Genomic DNA, 15,307 nt, shown 5'->3' with positions numbered 1-15,307 from the left:
TTTTATTAGTTTCTCAGTTATCATTTGTGTGTGTGCAAATGCACATGTGTGCTGAGAAGCTCAGATTCAGGCAGATGTGTGTAAGTGTTATTCATTTTATCCAAAAAGAAAATATTTTTTGTACAAAATGTAGTATATTGTATATACTATTGTGTGTGGTCTTTTTTCTTTTAATGAAAGGTTTTTATTTTTATTTTAAAATTTTATTTACTTGAGAGAGAGAGATGGAGACAGATAGTGAAAGAGCATGAGCAGGGCAGAGGGAGAGGGACAAACAGAGTCCTGGTTGAGCAGAGAGCATGATGCAGGGCTCTACCCCAAGACGCTGGGATCATGACCTGAACCAAAGGCAGATGCTTAACCGACTGAGCCACCCAGGCACCCCTGGTTTTTGGTTTTTTGTTTTCCCCCTTAAAATATTTTTAGGTCTGTCCAATCAGTGTGTGGTAAAACTATGGATAAAACCTTTTAAAAAAATAATTCTGAAATAAAAGCTTTTAGTAACTTGATAATTATTTTTCAATTGAAAATAATACCGAAATTAACTCAATAATGTGAAAGCAGCTGAAAGTGATGAAAAAAGATCTAGAAAAAGGCACTAGATTTGGTGAATTTTGGATTGTACTTGAAGATCAAATGGGGTCCAGGAGTAGGTAGGCAGAGAACTTCAGGGATGGTGTTGAAGGGAGGCTTGGGGCAGATCAGCTTGGCTGTTTTGTAAGGTCCATCTCAGAAAAATCACGAGATTAAAGAGAGGAATAATGGTACTCGGGAAGAAATGAGGTCTGCCACTATTGACAAATGCATAGAAATATAGATTGGTTGGTATTTTTTGTTTTGTTTTTTTTAGTTTGATACAGATTCTTCTGGAGCACAGAAGTTTGTTTTTATGCTGACTACAGTGTGTAACATAAGTAAATAGAATGGCATGCTAAATGTTGACTACCTTGATGGTGAATGAGGAAAACTTTCTACCTTAGTTCAGTATTACCAAGTCACAAATACCAAGGACTTGGAAGAGATCATTGTGGTTGTCTCACCCTAATCTTGTGGAATAGGAAATTGAAGCCTGAAAAGATTAAGTCATGTCCAGGTTATACGACTGGATGGAGGCATAAGCCAGGTCTTAAATCTGGCTTCCTAATTCTTAATTGTATCTACTTTTCTCTATGTGCCTTTTATAACAATGGAAAATGAGAAGTTGTGTAGCTATTTTTGTTTTTATTTTGATACTTGGTTTTTGTCCCAAGGTAACTTCAGTTCTGATTTATAAAGTCTATGGTTTTTGTTTTTCATGTATGTGAGCCTAAATAGTGTAAATGTGGAAGTTACTTTTTTCCTTAATTTTTATGTACTTACATTTAATGTACTAGGTAGAGAGATTTGAAAATTATTTTGCCATGTAATTATTTTGAGGATTTTTTGGGGAATTAATTTATGTACCTGTGTTTATAAATAAATACATTTGACATCCTTTTACTAGCATAGGTACAGTAATTTTTATAATCAGCTAATGTTTTACAACATGTACATGTAGGTTGCATTGTTGTATATTTCAGATGTTTCCTTAACTTAAGTACTCAGATATTTATCCCAACATTATTGCTATGGGGTTTCCCGCAGAAAGACTTGAAGGCGTATACAGGAACAATATTGATGATGTAGTAAGGTAAGAACTCTTAATTTTCTGTTTCAAATATTGATGTATTCATGCTGTATTTTCATTTAGAGAAGATTTCTAAGTCTTAGAAAATGATGTGCTTTGTGATGTAAACTCTATTTTTATTATGTTGGTGCTCTATAACTGCTTTTTGTTTGTTTAATGGACCTCAATGGGATATAACTCATTTGATAAGAACTAACCTTTGACATGGTTAGGTGTATGTAATAGGATTTCCTGGACTCCTTCTAAGGCTTCTTACCAATTTAAGTCCTGGATTCAGTTACACTATGATTTTTGTCTTTTATTTCACAATTGGGGATTAGATTTAAATCCTCGAGTGTATTCAGTCACTTAAATTTATTCATTCTAAGGTAGAGATAACTGATACCATGTATTTTTTACACAGAACAGTTTATAATGGAGTGTAAGTATACTAAACATTTGAAGAAGTAATTTGGTACAGAGGATCTGGACAGGAATTGCTGGGTAAACCAAAGCCTGACTTTGTCTCTTTTATAAACTTGCATGATTTTCTAAGTGTAATTATTATCCAGCTTGAAACTGTATTTCTCGAGGCTGATTTAAATAATTTTAATACATGTATAACCTAATAGTATGTGATATATTTTATGAGAGAAGGAATTTGTGTCTGTTGTATAGTCTTACTATATTTTCTCATTTCAAAGCAAAAATATATATGTATGAAAAATTAACTGTAAACATCAGTAGAAAATTTAATCGCTTTTTTTTTCCCATTTTATTTATTTTTTCAGCGTAACAGTATTCATTGTTTTTGCACAACACCCAGTGCTCCATGCAAAACGTGCCCTCCCCATTACCCACCACCTGTTCCCCCAACCTCCCACCCCTGACCCTTCAAAACCCTCAGGTTGTTTTTCAGAGTCCATAAGAGAAAATTTAATGGCTTTTAAAGTTTAAAATTTTGGATTATTTCCTTTATCCTCTTAGAGAAATCTCTTTCTTGGAGACTTTCAATTTAAATATTTGATGAGAATTAATGTTATCTTGAATGGGAGAGCACTTTGTAAAGCATTATGCAAATGTAGAATCCTTTTATAATTGAGTATATGAACCTATCTGTGTCCTTATTATGAGCTAGCCATAAGTTGTTTTGTAAGTGGTTAATTTTTAACAATTTGCTTTGACCCAATGTATATATTTACATTTTGCCGTATTGAGTTGTGTCCAGTTGGACTGTTGTTGTGTTTAAATTGTTCAGAATTTTTAAATCAGTATCAAAAAGTACAGAAAAACCAGACTACTTTTTTGTAGTTTCTATTACAGTTAGAGGTACATGAGGCTGTCAGAAGTACTGTTTAAGAATTTGAAAATAGGGAAATAAATATGTCTTCTCATGGTTGGGCAGGACACAGTTGGATGGGGTGCATAACATCAGATCCAGGAGAGCAGTAGCCTGATATGGCTTAGTCAGTGATAATACACATCTACAGAAAACACAGTGGGTGATGGAAAACAGAATGACGGGTGTAAATTTTGCATAGAGAGAGATGGAGAATCTGGAAAACGAGCAGTGCAGGAGTATAGTGCATTATCAAGCCCCCTTAGGACCTAGATGAAATACCTTGCAGGTTGATCTGTTTTATATTACTACTGTGTAATTCTGTATTCACGCAAGTACTGCTTAACCAGATCCGATTAGTACTCATGTGGAAAAAGAGTATGAATACTCTGGATAGAGGACAGGTTTTTGGGTCACTGTAAGGGCCTCCTTGTGGTGAGTTTATCTGGGATGCTTGCTCTCTTTGCCCTCTTCTGACTGAATAAGTCACTGAAGCTGATTGATCATCTTTGAGTTACTGATAAAGTTCGGTTTCTGGATCAGCACATTTCATTTTCAGACCTTAGACTGATATTCTCACCAAGAAAATACTGTGCTGGTAGTGCTTTGATCTTTCATCTTCCAGCTTTGCAACTCCCGCCTTTATCCCACTGAATTAGATTCACAAATTTAATTTGTGAAATAGTAACCAAAGTTGAAGTTTATTCTATCTACTTTAATGTATCTATTTTATCTAGCTTTTGTCTTTTTCAAATCTGTTATTCCTTAAAAAGGTTTATGTGTATGGTTTGTTATTTAGTCAGTAGTTGCTTTAGCCAAATGATCTTGTCACCCTTTGGCAAGGGTGGTAGCCTGTAAATGACAAAGAATGATCTGCTGAGTAGAATAGGTAGGCCTTGCATGCCTGGCTTGTCTTGCCCTCCCTCTCCCCTCCAGTTTTGTGTCTGGGGGGATATATGGCTATTGAGGCTTTCATTGGCTTCATTTGCTCACTCCACTCCACTTCCTTTATGAGAACAAGGATGAACAGTCACCAGAAAGGTAGCTGTAGCTTTTCCCCTATGAAGTAAAATAATTTCCAAGAAGAGGATTAACTTCTCCAAGGGATTGGTTGTCTTTAGTACCTAAATGATTCATTTCCTTGATTGGGTCCCACAATATGGGAGATAGTAGTAATAAACAGTAGTGATTTCTTTTTGGTTCAAAGATGATAAAGTGATAATGAAAAGCGTGTCTTTATCTTCTTACAAGTTTTCTCTTAAACGTATTTCCATTTGGATTTTCCTTTGCTCTATTTAAATTTTTACTTCTCTAAATCCATGTTTTTTTCTATGATTTTCCCCCAAACAAGAAATACTGTTCCAGGTTCAGATTTTGTTGGTGTTGTACATCTTTGCTCTGAGTAAAAGAAACTGAAATTGCAAATGCCTTTATGCTTAAATTAATGCAGTATTTAACTGTTTTGGGATATGGATTGTTATGGCAACGTGAAATTTTATACTTGAGGTACTCAAGTGACAAATATTTAACTTCTCCTTTTGAGGTTACCTCCTAGGATTAGGAATTAATGTAAAAAAATAGAAAGTGGGGGAGAAGTGAACCAAGTTGGAATTTTTTACTATCTTAACTGCAAATGTTAGGCTTAATAATCAGAATTGACAGGTCAGGACAAGGACATCTCAACAAGGAAAGTTGAAGAGCTAACTCTTCCCAGATTGTTTTTTCTTCTTTTCCTCTTATTCCCACCTTCTCTTCCCCTCCTTTACTGCCATTAAACTCTTGCTCTGACCAGCTGGTAATTTGAAACAATGTTTTATTCAGATAATTGATTATTCTTGGATATGTGTGGTAATCTTATCCCCCTGGGCTAATATTGAAATTACCCTAATTTATATGTTATCTGGTATAAATCTAAGCAGCCTTTAACAAAATGATGCATTATGTGTTTAACGGATATAGCTTAAGAACTGTTCTGTACTTAATAAATCAGCCAAATGTAGGTTTAATAGAGGTGAACTGGCTTTCTTACTGCAGAACCTTTAATACACTACTATGCCTTTCAAATCTCCCAAGAATGAAATTCGAATATGCTGCTTTCCTTTTCCTTTTTTTCTTTCTCTCCCCCTCATCCTCCCTTCTCTCATTCCTTTTGTACTGTGTTAAAATAACATCTTTCTAAACAGTGTTTCTTGGAGCACAATTTGGGAAGTGTTGAAAATGAAAAAAGATGCATATAACAATATTTCCCCTTAGTCTGAAATCAGTAGGAAGTAATTTACTCCCCCTTTTATTGGAAAGATTTTAGATGCGGGTAGATTCCCATATTTGTAAGAAAAGGCTTAGAGCTGAGCGTTGTGATACATAGTGATTAAAAAAAAAAAGACTTTATCCATTGTCTTCTATACTATCAGTTTTTTTGTTCGTGTGTGTGTGTGTGTGTGTGTGTGTGTGTGTATGTATATATATCCTCCAACTTTCCTGTTTTATACATATGTATATATATCCTCCAACTTTCCTGTTTTATACATTCTTCCCAAAGAAATTTAAAATAATCTTCTCCTAATTATATGTCGATCTCTCAATCAACCTTTTATTTATGGGTTAATATCCGATAAAAAAGGAAGTGTTTGTCTTCCCAACATTATCATTATTGGCTGTTCAGTTCCAAAAATTAAAAAGAGAGTATATAGAGGAAAGTGTCACACTAATTTAGAGGAAAGAATATTGTTTCCATTCTCCATTTTCAACAACTTTTGACTTCTCCTTTATACTGCCTTTCTTTTTCCTGCTTCCTTTTTTCTCTTTGTTGAGGCAAAAATTACATAACATAAGATCAATCATTTTAAAGTGAACAATTCACTAACATTTAGTACCTTTCCAGTATTTTGTAACTACCACTTCTCTCAAGTCCCCAGACATTTTTAACACCCCAAAAGAAAAGCCTATACCCATTGGCTGCCTCCCACTTCTTTTGTTAGTCATATTTCCTTACAAATAGCAGATCCTTGATGGATTTGACAGTGTTTATAGTATCTGCACCAGTCTAGCTTTTAGGATTTTAATAATAGGTAACACTTATTTTTCATTTAGGTACATACATGTGTTTCTGTTGTATAAGCTGTTTACATGTGTCATTTTATTAAAAATCTCTACAATTAACCTGTCCCCATTTCATATATGGTTTAAAAGAAGTTAACTTCCCCAAGTGCTATAGTGGGTAAGTAGTTAGCTGAGGGTCGAGTCCAGTCTGTGAGATTCCAAAGCTGATTGTCTTTTTTTTTTGTATATAAATATTTTATTTATTTATTTTCATAACAGTATTCATTGTTTTTGCACCACACCCAGTGCTCCATGCAGTACGTGCCCTCCCTATTACTCACCACCTGGTTCCTCAACCTCCCACCCCCCGCCCCTTCAAAACCCTCTGGTTGTTTTTCAGAGTCCATAGTCTCTCCTGGTTCATCTCCCCTTCCAGTTTCCCTCAACTCCCTTCTCCTTTCCATCTTCCCATGTCCTCCATGTTCTTTGTTATCCAAAGCTGATTGTCTTAGTAGCCATATCTATCAGAGGATGAAATGTTTTACCACATACATATGTACACCAGAATATGCCTATATAGGCATATTCCAGAAAATTTATTTAGGATTTGAGTTTCCAGATTGAAAAGAGCTATATAGTGCTAATAAGCACAACAAATGAAAACAGGCCAATACCAGGCAGTTATTACAAAATTTCTTTAAGCACATCAGAAATAATGAGAATGTCTCAAAAGCTTTTGGGATCATTTAGGAGGGATTAGGAGTATATATATGTCATCTAACTTATCATAATCTAAGAATCTAATTTAAAGATGGAAGATGGAGGAATAGCGCTTTACAAGTTCTGCGTTCAGCCTAGAGTTCTGTATCCAGCCAAACCATTAGTCAAGTGCAAAAGCAGGAAAGAAAGACCTTCAAGAACAAGAAAAAAAAAATGTATCCACCATGCAACATTTCTTAGGAAATTCCTAGACCATGCACCCTAACAAAATAAGAGAATAAACCATCAAAATAAAGAAAGGGGCTTTAAAATTTACGTTTTGAATTTTTCTTTTTCTTTTTTCTTTTTTTTTTGTGAGAGAGGGGTCAGTGAAGAGGCAGAGGGGAGAGGAAGAGTCTTAAGCAGGCTCCATGCCCAACCCAGAGACTAATGCAGGGCTTGCTCTAACATCCCTGAGATCAGGACTTGAGCTGAAGTCAAGAGTCAGATGCTTAACCAACTGAGCCACCCAGGTGCCCCTAAACTTTACCATTTTAACCATTTCTGAGTGTATACTTCAGTGGCCTTAGGTACATTCATATTGTACAGCTGTCTTCATCATCCATACCTAAAACTTTTTTTTTTCTCCTACCACACTGAAATGTTGTGCATATTAAATAGTAGCTTCTCCATTTTCTGAGCTCTTGACAACCACCGTTCTACTTTCTGTGTCTGCGTATGTAACTATGCGGGGCACCTTATATAAGTGGAGTCATGCAATCTTTGCCTTTTTGTGACTGACTTAGCATAGCATGTGACTTCATTTAGCATAATGTCTTCAAGGTGCACTCATGTTGTGGCCTGTATTGGCCATGTTTTCTTCCCTTGTATGTATATAGCATATTCTGTTTATTCATCTGTGGAGGACACTTGAGTTGCTTCTGCCTTTTGACTGTTGTAAATAATGCTGATATGAACATGGGTGTACCAGTATCTCTGCATCTTGCTGCTTTCAGTTCGTTTGGTTGTACACCCAGAAATGGAGTGACTGGGTCAAATAGTGATTCTGTATTTAATTTTTTGAGGAACTGCCATATTGTTTCTCCCAACAGCCACATCATTTTTCATTCTCAGCAGCAAGAATAAATGTTCCAGTTTCTCTACATCCTTGTCAACACTTGGTATTTTCTGAGCCTTTTTTTTTTTTAATAGAGCCATCCTAATGGGTGTGAAATGGTATCTCATTATGGTTTTTCTTCCCGTCTTTATTTTAAACCACCGTAACTTGAAGAAGTCACACATGTCAGCTACAGAAGCAGAAACCTGAGAAACTTCCCTCTCTCTATGAGCCTTGGTAACTGACCTCTCCTGCAAAGCCCCTTCCCCAAAAGCAAGAGGAAAAGGACGGAGCATAAAGAACCCTTATTTTAGCTAGACTCTAAGATTTTCCCATTCTTTTTACTTCTGGAGTATGATAGCTGATTGCTTCGTTTGCTGGGAACCAGCGCTCTAGGAAATTCTTGTTAGCCACTTGGCCACTCTCATGTACCCTGGCCCACTGTTTTAAAAAATGAACAAATGCTAAAAGAGGGTTTTAGAAACAGATGTATTTAAAATGTGCACATTGGACATATCAGTACTTTTAGCGTATACACTTAAAATGACTGTAATTATCTTGAAACAACTTAACAAAGTCTAAATTTGAGGCCTCTGGTCTCCCTTCTTGGAAGGCCTATTTAAGCATCTGGTTGATTCAGTCTTATATTTCCCACCACCTAATAGGAGGCCTTCCATCTCTTTCCTCTTCTGTTCCTCTTTTAAATTTGAGTCTAGACAATATAGCTCAAGTTCCAGAGGAACCAGAAAAATGACCAATGATTTTCAGTCTTTGGGACTCTCATTATGATCTTTTTGCTGCATGATCTTTTTTCTTTTTAATTGAAGTATAGTCAACATACGTGTTACATTAGTTTCAGGTTTATAACATAGTGATTGGAAAAATCTAACAAGTATAACTGCATTTGTCACCATAGAATACTATGACTCTATTCCCTGTGCTGTACCTTTCATCAGCATGACTTACTCATTCCATAACTAACCTGTATCGCTTGCTCCCCGTCACCCATTTTTCCATTTTGTCCATAGCCATACCTGCTTCCTTTTGTATTTAAGGGTCTGTTTCTGCTTTTTGTTTGTGTTTTAAATTTTTTTTTTTCAGATTCTACATATAAGTGAAATCATACAGTATTTGTCTTTCTGTGACTGACTTACCTTGCTTAAGGTAATACTCTTATCCATCCATGTTGCAAATGCAAAATTTCATTCCTTTTTAATGGCTGAGGTATAGTCCATTGTTTATGTATCAATCATCTCTTTATTCATCTGTCATTGGACACTTGGGCTGCTTTCATAATTTGGACCTTGTAAATAATGCTGCAGTAATCATAGGGGTACATGTATCATTTTGAATTAATGTTTCTGTTTTCTTTGGTTAGATATACTTACTAGTGGAATTAACTGGATCATAAGGCAGTTCCACCTTTAATTTTTTGAGGAACCTCTGTACTGTTTTCCATAGTGGCTGCACCAATTCACATTCCCACTAACAGTACATAAGGGCTCCTTTTTTTCCACATTCTTACCAACACTTGTTTCTTATCTTTTGGACTCTAGACATTTGGCGGTGGTAAGGTGGTAACCTCAGTGTGGTTTTAATTTGCATTTCCATAATGATTAGTGATGTTGAACATCTTTTCATGGGCTTATTGCTCATTTGTATATCTTTTTGGAGAAATGTTTAGCACTTTGTGTTTCTGTTGTTGAGTTCTAGGAGTTCTTTATATATTCTGGATAATAATCCCTTATCAGATATGTGATTTGCAAATATTTTCTCCCCTTCTTTGGGTTGCTTTCTTGCATTGTTAATAGTGTTCTTTGATGAACAAAAAGTTAAAAGTTTGATGCAGTACAATTTAACTATTTTTTGTTGTCTGCCTTTGGTGACACATCCAAGAAATCATTGCTAAACTGGTATTATGAAGCTTTTCTCCTGTGTTTCCTTTTAAGAGTTTTACAGTGTTTAGTCTCTTTTGCTTAGATCATTAATCCATTTTAAGTAACTTTTGACTATGATTTAAGATAAGGGTCTAACTTAATGCTCTTACATGTGGATATCCACTTTTCCCAACACCATTTGTTGAGAAGACCATCCTTTCCTCATTGAATGGTCTTGCCACACTTATTAGAGAATTATTAGACCATATATACAAGAATTTATTTCTGGGTTCTCTATTCTAGTCCATTGGCATGTCTGTCTTCATGCCAGTACAACACTTTGTATCTTTATGGTAGATTTTGAAATCAGTAATTGTGAGTCTTAAAACTTTGTTCCTCTGATTCAAGATTGTTTTGGCCATTGAGGGTTTTTGAGAGTCCATATGAACTTTAGGATGGAATTTTCTAGTTCTGCAAAAAAAAAAAAAAAAAGTTTTGGGGATTTTTGAATGATATTAATCTGTAGATTTTGTTGGATGATATTGAAATATTAACAGTATCAGATTGGGTTGTCTTTCCATTTTTTTTAGGTCCTTAATTTTTTTTTCAACAGTGTTTTATAGTTTTCTCTGTATATCACCTCCTTAATTAAGTTCTTTCATAGATACTCTCTTTCAGTGTTTATCATGGATGGAATTTTCCTTTTTAGATTGTTCATTGTCAGTGTATAGAAATATAGCTGATTTTTGCACGTTAATTTTGTATGCTCCTGCTTTGCTTTGTTTATTCTGATGATTTGTTTTGTGGCATCTTTAAGGTACATATAAAAACATTTAAGAACATGTCATCTGCAAACAGAGATAATTTTATTTCTTCCTTTCCAATATGGTTGCCTTTTTGGATAGAAGTAGCAAAACAGACTTCCTGTTTTGTTATTGACCTTAGAGGACAATTTTTGTCTTTTACCATTGCATGTCCTAGTAGCTATAGGGTGTGGATTTTTTCTTTTTAAATCGACTTTAGTTTTTGGAGCTATATTACATTCACAGCTACATTCAATAGAAGGTACAGAACTTTCCTGCATGCCCCCTGCCCTCACTCATATGGTCTCCTTCATTATGCTTGTCCTCTACCAGAGTGGTTTATTTGTTGTATTGATGAACCTGTACTGACATCATTATCATACAAAATCCATAATTTCCATTAGGGTTCACTCTTGGTGTTGTGTGTCATATGGGCTTGGGCAAATTTTAATGACATGTATCCACCATCTAGTAACATACCTAGTGATTTCACTGCTCTAACAGTAGTGTGCGATCTGCCTATTTGTCCCTTTCCACCCACCCCAGCCACTGGCAACTGCTGATTTTTTTTACTGTCTCCATACTTCTGACTTTTCTATACTGTCATATAGGTGAAATCATCCAGTATGTAGCATACAAAAACTCTGGTACTATCCAATATGACAATATATGAAAAACCCACAGCATGCAAAATGGTATGGCCACTTTGAAGACAGTTGGTAGTTTCTTACAAAACTAAACATACTCCATAAAATCAAGCAATTGCATCCCTTTGGATAGTTACCCACAAGAGTTGCAAACTTATATTCACACAAGAATGGATGTCAAGTCTTTAATGCCTGGCTCCTAAACGAGGGAAAAGGGGGGGAAATGAGTAAAAAATGGGCTCTGGATCTTTAAGTCCCCTGGAAGCCTTTTCCATCAGTGGGGATTTCAGCAGTGGTGGCCTGCTTCTGTGTGTGCAGGTGTGTAATCAGAAGCAGCAATCAATGATCAGAACACAGATCTCTGATATTTGAAGGACAAGGTCTCATAAGCTGGTGTAGGCTGTGCTAGGCATATGTGCTTGGCTTCCTGCTGGGAGGTGGGGGGGGCCTGGGGGTGGGTAGCTGCTACCATAGTGAGAGTTGAAATTGACTGAAATTAACTGTGATTTACTGTCTAAGCCTTTCCCTAGAAGCTGCAAGCTTTTGAATAGACTCCAGGGTTCCAAAATAGTTACACTAGTCAGATTATGCCAGTACAATTCTTGTTTAGGTGGGGAGATGGATTCCTGGTGACTCCTACTTTGCCATCTTCCCTCAACTAATTTCTTATTACAAGTTTTTTATATCTTTTGAAATATATGTTTATGTATTCCTTTGACAAAAATAATTTTAAAATGCACTTTGGCAGCTCATAGGAGTTCATAGGAATTCTTTGAGGAAAGAAAAGACTTCTAAAAACTAAAGACTGTTTATTCTCACAGCTGTCTTTAATGAATTCAGATTATTATACATTGAAATTATTTGAAGTAAGGTATAGTGTGTCTTAGAAAGATTGTACTCTAGATTTTCCACATTTTGAGGTTATTACCTCTTTGTTCTTAAGTTTTTAGTCTACTTTCCAAGTTATCTGTAGTTAAATTTTCCCATTTCCCTTTGGAAAGTGCTGTTTTCTTGCTTTTTTCCGCTTTTCCATTGTATCAAATTTATAAGGCAATGAGCCAATTGTGGGCATGAAATCCTTGGGAGGAGAGAGGAGGAAGTGGGAGGGGCAGCCATGGTGAATGTTTTCCTAAGTAATATTCAAGTTCTTTGAGAGAACTTACCCTCCCCCCTTTTTAAAAATGCTGTGATATTTTCTTTTAAATAGATTGTTTATTCTCTTGCCAGTCTCACTGTTGCCCAAAATGCTAGATAAGAAATTGTATAGTTCACATTATTAAAGGGAGTACAAAAAGTATTTTACCAACCCTCAGTCAAAAACCCCCCCAAAAACAAAAAAACAAAAGCCGAAAAACAAAACAGAACAACTATAGGATAATACGTAAAAGAACAGAGTCAGGGTTCTAGGTTGCACATGACAGAACGTAGCTGTAATTAAGCAGAAAAGAATTATTTGAAAAATGTTAGATAGCTCATAGATAGAGAATCAGGCTTAGAAATTTTGCAGAAGCTGGGACGCCTGGGTGGCTCAGTTGGTTGGACGACTGCCTTCACCTCAGGTCATGATCCCAGAGTCTCGGGATCGAGTCCCGCATCGGGCTCCCAGCTCCACGGGGAGTCTGCTTCTCCCTCTGACCTCCTTGCTCATGCTCTCTCTCACTGTCTCTCTCTCAAATAAATAAATAAAATCTTAAAAGAAATTTTGCAGAAGCTGAGGGAAGCAAGGCATGATCAAGAGGTTACAATAAAGCAGTCTCTGCTTAGGACATGGCTGCTTGAAAACTTGCTGTCCCAGGTATTGCTGCTCTGACTGCATGTAGGTGACTGTGCTCATAGCTTTCAGAGCTTCTGGAACTTTCTTCAGTGATCTGACTCCTCTGCCCCTTGCTATCACCACCTAGGATTCAGTGTCCAGAGTGGGAGGACCTAATTGGTGTTAGGTGATGATGAGAAAGATGGGGAAGGGAATATTTGCTTCTCACCTCTTGAAATTCTCTCCAAATTAGAATGGTTGTGGATGCCGAACAGCCTAAAAAGGACTAATACCTCCTACAAATTTCTCTTACTTCACACGTCCTATCCTCAGACTCTCTTCCCAAAGATACCTACAATTAAAACTTTGAGGTGTTCTTTAAGAAACTGTGTTCATCTTATATCCACTTTTTAAGAAAAATAGTTGGGAACTTACTGCCTACTCTTCTGCATCTTGCCCCCACACCCCCCCATTTAACATACTTAGGAATTTTCCATACTGGCATGGAGATGGAACTGATTTTGTTATTGGCTTTTATTCCATTTTATGATCATTCCATAATAAACAGTCCCCTCCGATGCACATTAGGTTATTTCTTGTTTGTTACTATTGAAAACAGCACTCTAATAAACATTTTCACACACGTACCTTGGTGTCCTTTAACAGGTATTTACTGAAGGTAGATTCTTAGCAGTGGAACAGTGGAGTTTTTCTCCACTCCACAGTGGAGTTTATTCTCACCAACATGTATGACAGCGTCTTTCCCCCTTCAGTCTTGGCAAACTGAATATTATCAAACTTAAACTTTTTGTGATTTGTTGGGTAATTTGAGTTTTTATTGCATTTCTTTGTGAGATTAAGCGGCTTTGTGATGTTTATTGGTCATATTTTTTCCTTTTGGTTTGTACATGTGTACTGACTGACCCTAACTTCAGCATATTTTAAAAAAATATTTTCCTTAATGATTTTTATGAATGCTTCAAAAAATAAGGAAGTTAGTGGTATTCTTTCTTAAGACAATTTTATAAAGCCCCGCCTTGCTGGTCTTTTGAATTTTATGACTGCGAGATTCAGGTGAAGCTGTTACAGAGAGCTTGATGAATTATCTCTGTTTCAAATTATTGATTGCTAACTGTATGCTTTACTAATATGTATAATCATGGAGTGTCCAAGATTTTGTTAACAGTTGTTTGTTCAGGAATATTCTTTAAGAAATAACCTTGCTTAAATAGCAAATTGAAACAGTTTTAATCCAGAAAAATGTCATGCATCCACCACTCTTGAGTTATTGGATCAGAGCAAACCTTCTCTTGGACAGAGACAATAGAAGTGAAAGGGAATTTAGTGGCTCCTAAGCCTAGCCTAACCTTGCCTTTTCTTCTTTCTTTCTTTCTTTCTTTCTGGAGTTCTGCTTACCTTTTGGCTCTAGTGTCATACGACTCTCTAACCTGTGGAGTTCTGCCTTACTTAATGTTCTTTTTGGATCCAGACATTTTCCTCATTTCAAGCCTTTTCTTTCATCTTTACTGTTCTTATGTTCCTTTATATATGCTCTTTTGTATTAATCTAGGGTTATTCCCCCCCGCCCCCGTTGTAACCTTTTAAATCTGAACATTGTGAGTGAAATCTCTGCAACTGTATTGATTGGTTTTCTAAGATAGTTTCTGTTCATTTGCCTTTTTTAAACTAGTATCGCTTGTGAGTGTTTATACAGAATTTTAGTTTTTAAAGTCTCTCTGTGATCTTTCCTTTTGGATTTTGAGTTATGAATTCATAGCCTGTTATTTAAATGAAGCTTTTGAAATCCGTTTTACTGATCTGTATCATATCTAACTATGCCAGTATTTCCTTCCTTGTCTGACGTGAACTCTAAAATTATATGAACACTTTCTCCCTGTTTCCTGGCATTTCCACTGAAACTTGTTCCTCATTCTTGGTTAGAAGTATGTCCAGAATTTTAGTTTTCTTCTTTATTATATTAATCTACTAATAAAATTAATCAAACATACCAGGAATTTGTTAGAAAACTGCATATGGTTGAAAATACTTTTTCAGTAGGTATTTTGACAGTTGTAAAGTCCCAGTTATTACTGTAGCTTTCCTGTTTTAATTTTATGCTCTATTCCAAGAATGTACCATTTCCACTACCTTCCTAAGCATATGTATTGTGGTCTGTTGTGTTTTTTCAAAGATCTCTGTGTTTTAGACTTGTGCTGTCCAGTATGTTAGCTATTAGCCACATGTAGCTATTTATGTTTAAATTAGTTAAGATAAATTTACTCATTAATGTTCATTTGCATTAGTTTTCAGTAGCTACATGTGATTAGTGACTTCTGTGCTGGACAGTGTAGATAAAGAACATTTTCATCACTGTGGAAAGTTCTATTG

At 35.9% G+C, this 15,307-nt stretch overlaps 1 protein-coding gene across 2 annotated transcripts in view; it reads left to right on the top strand.

Moving 5' to 3' along the window:
- The window catches only part of PTEN (phosphatase and tensin homolog), an 89,798-nt gene that overhangs the window by 24,557 nt on the left and 49,934 nt on the right, over window positions 1–15,307 (top strand). Inside the window, exon 2 of one of the 2 annotated variants that reach the window (XM_046026155.1) lies at window positions 1,585–1,669. In XM_046026155.1, the coding sequence (XP_045882111.1) occupies window positions 1,585–1,669 (85 nt within the window). Of the gene's footprint in view, window positions 1–1,565; window positions 1,670–15,307 lie in introns of those variants that run through there. The other variant, XM_046026156.1, reaches the window with a different exon arrangement.

This window comes from Meles meles, chromosome 13, assembly GCF_922984935.1.
Source record: "Meles meles chromosome 13, mMelMel3.1 paternal haplotype, whole genome shotgun sequence".
NCBI lineage: Eukaryota > Metazoa > Chordata > Mammalia > Carnivora > Mustelidae > Meles > Meles meles.
Note: the sequence above shows the minus strand (reverse complement) of the source record. Positions and strands in the feature narration are given on the sequence as shown.